This window comes from Tigriopus californicus, chromosome 1 (genome assembly GCF_007210705.1).
Source record: "Tigriopus californicus strain San Diego chromosome 1, Tcal_SD_v2.1, whole genome shotgun sequence".
Taxonomy (NCBI): Eukaryota; Metazoa; Arthropoda; class Copepoda; order Harpacticoida; family Harpacticidae; genus Tigriopus; species Tigriopus californicus.
In genome coordinates this window covers 8771379-8779257 of record NC_081440.1, presented here as the reverse complement: position 1 = coordinate 8779257, position 7879 = coordinate 8771379, and the positions used below count along the sequence as shown (strand labels likewise).

Below are 7879 nucleotides of genomic sequence, written 5' to 3'. Positions count from 1 at the left end.
ATTTTTGTCTTAAAAAGCACCATGATACATGATTAGCCAAACAAATGAAAAACTTCTCTTTTACCTTTTTATAACTTTTTTCTCACAACTTATTTTGGCTTATTTTCAATATCTAAAGCAAGGCGATTTTGACCAAAATCGCAAACTGTTTTTTCGTCCTTTTCATAGAGCGGAGAATGCGCCCAGTGCTGCGTTTAGTTGCGGACAAACAAACGTAAAAACGAGAGGACACGCTCTAAGTTGCCTAACATCATCAAGATACTATTAAATGAACAGTATACTGCCCAAGTACTATGACAATGAATAAGCCACCAACTCTTTTGGGAGCCGTTTCAAATCCTCAATGGGTAAAATTCCGAACAATTATGATAGGTTAATTACAATCAGTTAGGCATTTATATACTGTGTGTTTGATAACGCGGTAACACTTTGGCAATCATCATTTCCAACAAAATAGTTCTAGTAAAAGCAGTCTCACAAGTTTTTGTTGAATGACTTGAAAATCATTGCTTTTGCAAAACTTACTTTTAGCTTCATAGCACAATTTCATGAAAAAATATGTTTTTGCAAAACCGCTGGTATGCTGCAAGTATGCAATGTATATCTTTTTGGTTTTCTCTATTTCGATGGCAAACTTGTATGTAACTTTACCTTCACAGGAATTGAAAAGCTTCTCAACAGTGTTGGCGGTGTATTTATGGTGTTTGAATGGATCAGCAATAGGTTGGTCATCGAAAAATACCTCATCTTAGATCGTATTCTTGTGTTTCTACGTTTGTTTGTCCGTAACAAGAGGAGGGAGAGGAGAATGAAAAGGACTAGTGTAAAAATCTTTGATACAACTCTAATCAGTCACTCCAATAAATTTGCCGGGATCTTCATAAACCACTTTGTTTTTACAGCGTGTTTCGTGTTGTTTCAGCTTTGGCTTCCCAACAATTTAGTTCAGCACTTCTGACATCATTGAAAAAAATTTAATCGATATACATAAGGGAGGGTGAGAAATTGCTCGTCGGAGAACACACAAGATTGTTGGATCAATTCTAGGCAACTCGCTCCGCCTACATTGTAGGAAGTAGGGAAATTTTGAAATAAAAACTTCTGCCCTAGAAAAGAGCATCCAATTTTACCCAATATGCCCTCATCAGATTCAGAAAAAACTAGTGCCGATCATCATAGCACGTTCGAAAAAAGCAGCTCCACTACTTCGTCAGTGTGCCTAGGGCAGGGTCTCATAGCCGCATTACAAGGGGTGGATTTCCTTAGTAACCAATTTTACAAGAAACTGGCAGTGGAGGACCTGGCTGCCATCAAAGCGAAATTCAGATTGGAACGTCAGCCTGCCCCTTTTAATAAATCTGGAAGAGCCAAATCAAACTTCGTGGCTCAAGATAGCTTGGATTCTCCACAATCTGCCAATTCCATAAACTCGGCCAATGTGGACACCAATTACGACACTCATGTCGACCAAGACGAAGACGATCCCATGAGTATGGTTCCTAAGCACTCGATGAGTCTCGAAAACTGGGTTTCAACGATCACTTCACTCTTTGGGACACCCAACATTGCGGAAGATGCAGCTGCCATGTTCAAACAAATGGATGCCAAAGAAGCTCGAGGTTTTGTCCAATGGGAGGATGTGCTGAACCTTTACATCGATAACATGACACCCAGTTCTTTGCATCGAGAAATCAAATTCTTAAGCCACAAAGGCCATTTCAATCGCGTTGAACACACGAAAAGGGAAACCGTACAAAAAATCCTCGTCGTTGACACTGGATTGACAATTGTCTACATTTTAGTGAGCAAATTTGGCCATGTCGGGATTTACGATGACAGACTACGACTGCAACGAAGATACGACATCGACATCGACACCGATCCCAATGCTGATCTGAATGTAGCTGCATCGGATCCTGGATGGGTCACGGATGCTTTTTGGATGGACAACTCAAAGCACGCTATCTATTGCACTTCGCTTCGGACTATGCATTTTTTTGACGCATCGGCATCGGTCCATTATGAAGAATATCGAGCTTTTGGCTTCATCAGTATTCCAACTTGCTTGGACTATTGGTTCAATGAGGATGATCTTGAGGGCGAATCGTTGTTCTTTTTTGGCAACGATACTGGAGGAGTTAGCGTAGTTACTTTTAAACAGCCCTTAAACTCTCTTTTTCGTAAAGACGAAGTTGATAATGTCCAATGCATTTTTTGGCCTGAAATTGGAAAACATCACGACTACTTGGTCGTGGATCACACTTCTATCGTTCATCGAGATGCTGTTCTCGGATTGAAGTATCTTTCTCGCAATAACACGATTATAACAACAAGTCGGGATCCTGAGTCCTCGGTAGTCATCCGACACTTGAAGGGGAAACTTCAAAGCTACATTTTCAAGCTCCAATGGGGAGTGCGTTGCTTTGATTTTGCTACATTGAACGGACTGTCGTACCTGGCCACGGGGAGCAATGACAAGATTGTCCGCTTGTGGAATCCAGTTGTGATTTCAAAGCCTATCTTGATTTTCTCAGGTCATAAATACGGATTGGCAGAAGTTAAGATTCAACCTGAGAGAACTCTATTGATCTCATATGACAAACATGCTATTGTCAAGGTGTGGGATTTAGAACAAGGATATTGCGTTCAATCCTTGACTTTAGCCTTCCCCTCCTTCAAAGTTCTCGGTAAAGAAATCGAGTTTGGGAAGCCTTCATTTTATACGCAAACAGCCTCTCCGACCACATTGATAGCTACATGTTGCGACCTCTTGGCAGTGATCAAATTTGATGATCTAGAAATTGATCAAAGCAACAATAAACCCTCTGTGGAGAGCGCCTCGCAATCCGAAGATCAGACTCTTTTGTGCAGCCCACATTTTGGGCCCGGAGCACTTCTGTTGGACCCATTGCAATCGTTTACACTTGGCAAAGGGACTAAAGCGATTCCTAGTTCAGGATCCATCCCAGTGGGGAATTTGGCATCCCCTCGATCTATTGGGACTCACAGCACTCGGTCTTCCCCGAGGTGTTCCGATTTAAGCCGATCCTCTGGGTGGTCCTCTGTGAGGAACATCATTCGTAATCGACGAGCGGGAAAATTGAGACATCATCCTAGCATGGATTCTGACGCTGGTTACGAACAATTCCGCCATTTTCATCACACCTCTGCCAATGCAAATGAAGAGACATCGTCCCTAAACGTCCTTAGAGTGACGAAGTACTTTAATAGTTCGAAGCTGAGACGCTTTGCGAAAGACAAAATGCCGTTTTTAGGCCTCGAGATTTGTGGTTTGCAGGAGTTAGACTTGCACACTAATTTGCCCCTACCTTCTTCATTCATTCAACAGGGAATTACGATTGCGAATGTTGAAGATCTCATGGCTCTATCACTGGGAGAATCGTCTCAAAAGCTGGATGATCCGGGAGAAGCAGACTGGGAGTCATCCAATACAACTAAATTGGATCAGCAGGAGAGCAAGCCTCGAAAATTGCCTGGAAATCGACGGGCTTCCATCTCAATTGTCCAAGGTGATGCTAAGACGTTGCCTATCATCGCGGAAAGAGCTGACACAAGCACAGTTGCAAAAAAGAGTTGAAGACAATTGTACACAAAATGGTTTTGGTTTTATTTCCCTTACTAAATATATGCTACATCCGAGTGTAAATTCAAATCATTTGTAGAAATCGAACGAGTTTGGCATATCGAATCAGGCGTAGGCATTGGCCCTAAAATCTCCATTGCCTTCGTTTTTTATGTAAGCTGTTAAAAATAGACGATCACAGCAACTGTCACACCAGAGAGAGGACTTATTTTTTGATGATGCATTGCCCAAAAAAAGGATCTTGCGAGAAGTCGGTCATGCAACGGAAAGTGTTATACTTAAAAGCACCGTGAGTTTCTCTGGATGAGTTTCGAACCCTTCCAGATTCATATATGATGATTCAATTGTTAAACCGCCAGATCCTGGATTTCGTGACTTTGAAGCCTCACTTTTGGAATTCAGACTGATGAAGATCAATGGAGAATCTGTTAGACATATGTTGGAAGAACGCGACGCGGATTGGTTATGAATAGTTCAATTTCAGATGGAAATATTCCTATGGCAAGATAACATGTGATGTGATGGCAGGTCTAGAATCTCTTCTCTAGAGAGTAACAGGTTCAACATAATTGGCAGGGAGCATGCCATATTTTCCACTTCTATGAACTGTGCCAGTCATCCAGCCTTCATCAACTGGATTGCAATTTACAATTATATCGCCGTCTTTGAATGAGACCTCATCCACATCCTGAGCTTCGTAATCATACATAGCTTGGAAACATCGCTGGAACCATTAACGACAGTTAGCAGTTTCAAACAAAAATAAAAAGTAGAATTACCGGAAATAGTGTTGCATACCCCTCTAATTGATGTCCTTTGGCTCTGTGTGGACTGTGGCGCTTGAGTCATGGGTTGTTGCTGCATTCCATAGCCTCCTCCCTGTTGTTGATGGAAAAAAACGGGCTGTTGGGAGGCCTGTTGCTGTTGCTGCTGCTGTTGCTGTCGTTGTTGCTGTTGATAGTGTAATGGCTGTGAAGGATATCCCTGTTGGCTACTACAACTAGCGTATCCAACTTGATCTCCAAGTTGTGGAGGTTGTCCATATCCAGTCATGTGGTTCATCATGTAGTTTTGCGAATGCGGCATGCCAGTCATTTGGCTACTAGGTATTTGCCGCGATGTCATATGCTGCTGCTGCCTGTGAGTTGGCCTTTGACGAGAATCCGGAGGACCTTGACTTCGAATTCGTATCTGTTGCTCCATTAAATGCTTCTGTTGCAATGCCTGTTGTTGCAAATGTTGCTGCTGAAGCATCATTGTATGCTGCTGCTGCTGCTGTTGCGTATTAAATTGGGAGTGTGAAGTTACGTTGGCATTATAGCTCCCTTGATTGGGGCCTCCTCCTTCATTCGTTGCTCCTGGAGGTTCCATTCCATTGTTAGGTGGCAGAGGTTGGGATCGAGCCTGAATCGAGTGTTGTTGGGAATATGAGGCTGGATGAAGAGAAGGTTGCGAATGCCGCCCACTTGGATGTCCCATATTGACACCGATGGACGAAGATGCACCTTGGATTCTTTGAGTTGGCCCGTCGTTAAGGCTCAACTTTCGAAGGTCTACAACAATTTGGAAGATAAAGTTTTCCCCATCAATTTGACTTCGCACAACGATCAATCAGACCTGTGTGAGGGATAAGCTCTACGGCAAGAATCTTGTCTTGTAATGTACAGTTCTTGGTCCAGAGATTACGAGATCAAACATAAATGATGTTCAATTTTGATTGGAAGTTCAATTTGCCAAGTTAGTGAAACATTATTTTCAAGAAGACTATGAGGGCCCAAACATTTAAAGAACATGGTATAACTGAAAGATATCTCCTTCCCTCAGGTTCTTGTCACGGAGGAGTGCCATTGAATTGGAAAGGCTTAGAACACCAGAATGCAAGCATTCGTTATGAATGACGGTCAACCCGGCGCTGTTTTACCTTCGGATTGGTTGCCATTCGAAGAGTAGCCCCTTTCTGAACGTCCAGTGTTGGAGTTGAAATGGGCACGCAAACTGGGACTACTCGTCTTTTCCCGGCTGGGTTGTTGACCGTCCACGATGACAGTGCTGCTGTTGCTGTTGCTACGAGCGGTTTGATCGGGCAAAGCAGGAGAAGCACCAGGTTGGCCTTCGACCAGGCTGCGTTTCTTTTCTTGTTCCGCTTTCTGTTCCACCACGCCGTGATAGGAAACATTACTGGAAGTTGAATGCGAGCTGTCACACCTCCGGCTCTATATCCGATTAACGAGGGGCAATTATTCTCACCTGATGGTTTGGCTATTGGCCTTGATTCGCAATATCTCTGGGTCATCGGCGATTTGAGTGAATTTACCTTTACTGGCTTCAAAATCGGCGTGATACTTGACCTGTGACAACAGTCAAGGCAAAGATGTTAGTTAGTCCCGGTTCTTATGTGGTTCCTTGAGTAGTAACATATTACCGTGGATTGATTTTTTGAATTTTCGGCCAATCTTTTCATTTCCGGTGTATCCGCCACAATGGTAGCCTTGGCCTTGGGCACGTGCCTACCATCCAGGAATAAAATCGGTCTTTCATTAGACTAGACACTCAATCGTCGTACCAGAATGCACCCCCCCAATGACGGCATCACATGGGACTGGGTATGAGTTTTTACTTACGTGCCGCAATAGGGCAACTTGTCGAAGCCTTTGTAGTTCTTCATATTCAAGGTCATGTTGCAGACCTGGCATTTGAAACACGCTCGATGCCACACCTGTGAACGAACGCACCGGATCAAAAGACAGATGAAGAAAGGGTGGATTGGGGGCGGCGCGCTCAAAAATGCCCCTGAACAAATATCTTGACAGTCAGTGTTGTGTGTATCTACTGTATTGGTTTGTGTTATCTGGGCTCCATTTGGGCTCTTGACAGCAAGTCAATCAATCTTAAAGAGTTTCCAAAAGCGCCGCCCATCGAACTTTTGGTGCTTCTAGTGTTTGAGACCGATTTTGTCCGGAACCTACCTTCTCCAGACATTTGAGCTCCTCGGTAGGATAGACCGTCTTCTCGCACTTGGCGCACTTCTTGCTCATCCTGACTGCCCTACCCAAGAAAAGCACCGCAGAGGACAGCGAAGAGGGCCAAGACGGCCAAGAGAGGAGCGAGCCAGGGGCACGGACAATCTCTGGCTGACCAGGCCAAAGGGCAAACGCAGTCCGGGCACGGGCAATGGGCGGCAATGAGCTTGCTTGCTTGGCTCGCGGCTGGGTGGGATGGTGGGAATGGTGGAGTGAAGGGCTCCAAGACCTTGACCCGTGATAAGCTCGAGCCTCGAGCCTCGAACCTCGAGCCAGCCAGCTACCTCTTCGGAACGGCCAGTTTACCAATCAATCCCGGAATGAATTCCAACCGTCGTCGGGTGTCAGTGGCCGAGCTCAGGTCAAGTAAGGCTCAGGATCTGAGGATCTGAGGATGAAGGCGGGCCGCGACTCCAACGGAGACAACGGAGACAGGCACACTGGAGAAGGCCAGTTGGTGGCGGCGTGAATGTGGGACGAGTGGACGTCGATCGAATTGTTAATGATGGCCAGGACGATAGATAGATAGTTGGTTGGTTGGTTGGTTGGTCGGTCGTTTGTCATTCAATCACTGAGTGGTCCCCAAAACAAGTCTAGCCCAGCTTCGTTGGCCTTGCTCTGTTCTATATGTCAGTATATGCCAGGAGTTGGAAGTTGCGAGTTGAGATTCGTGACAATCATACAAGGATGAAGAAGGGAGGCAGAGATCATGTATAAATGTGTGTGTGTGTGTATGTGGTGTGTGGCCGGCTGCTGGCTTGCTTGCTAGCTTGGCCCAAAGCCTTGCCCCAGCAATTGACGGACCTCGGGCTAGTGTTGCGAAACATTTTTAGAACAAGCGCCATACCTCTAGAACCTCTAAAAGAACCTGGCACAAATACATTAATACCTAAGGCATATGTCTCTCAATCCAAGGTGAAATAGTATGGGATTCAAAAAACCATTGAAACTGAATGTTTTGATGCAATCCACTCAAAAACTGATCCTAGATTCTTCAAATTTGGCATTGATTAAGACCAATTCCCAATACGGTTCACGAGAACGGATGAAAAGCGGGCAGGGTGACGCTCTCTGACGATTCCACCATCCAAGGTTCTTCTTCTTGCGGACTGCGTCCACCGATTCATTTTGGCTTGCATCGGTCAATCGATGCTATTACGGCTGGAGGGATTCGATTCAAACTTGGTCTACTGCTTACAAAATTATCATTCGCGCGCCAATTATGGTCTAATCCCGTTTCAAGAAACGGTTTTGG

The 7879-nt window shown here is 44.7% G+C and overlaps 2 protein-coding genes across 2 annotated transcripts; one reads left to right on the top strand and one right to left on the bottom strand.

The window, feature by feature from the left end:
- Positions 1-1035: 1035 nt before the first annotated feature.
- LOC131880229 (uncharacterized) lies at positions 1036-3667 on the top strand. The gene has a single exon (XM_059226801.1). It carries the CDS (start codon positions 1136-1138, stop codon positions 3596-3598), a length of 2463 nt encoding a protein of 820 aa, XP_059082784.1. The 5' UTR covers positions 1036-1135; the 3' UTR covers positions 3599-3667.
- On the bottom strand, positions 3605-7367 carry LOC131880236 (LIM and SH3 domain protein Lasp-like). Its single transcript, XM_059226815.1, has 7 exons — positions 6571-7367; positions 6226-6320; positions 6027-6111; positions 5852-5952; positions 5526-5782; positions 4403-5157; positions 3605-4328 (listed from the first exon to the last, which is right to left on the bottom strand). The coding sequence occupies exons 1-7, from the start codon at positions 6637-6639 to the stop codon at positions 4149-4151; spliced, it is 1542 nt and encodes a 513-aa protein (XP_059082798.1). The 5' UTR covers positions 6640-7367; the 3' UTR covers positions 3605-4148.
- Positions 7368-7879: the final 512 nt, after the last annotated feature.

Coding starts and splice junctions, on each gene's coding strand:
- LOC131880236 (XM_059226815.1), bottom strand. CDS start 6,639: ATGAGCAAGAAGTGCGCCAAGTGCGAGAAGACGGTCTATCCTACCGAG. Junction 5,783..5,851: donor GCCAATAGCCAAACCATCAG/GTGAGAATAATT, acceptor TTCAACTTCCAG/TAATGTTTCCTATCACGGCG. Junction 4,329..4,402: donor AAAGGACATCAATTAGAGGG/GTATGCAACACT, acceptor TAATGGTTCCAG/CGATGTTTCCAAGCTATGTA.
- LOC131880229 (XM_059226801.1), top strand. CDS start 1,136: ATGCCCTCATCAGATTCAGAAAAAACTAGTGCCGATCATCATAGCACG.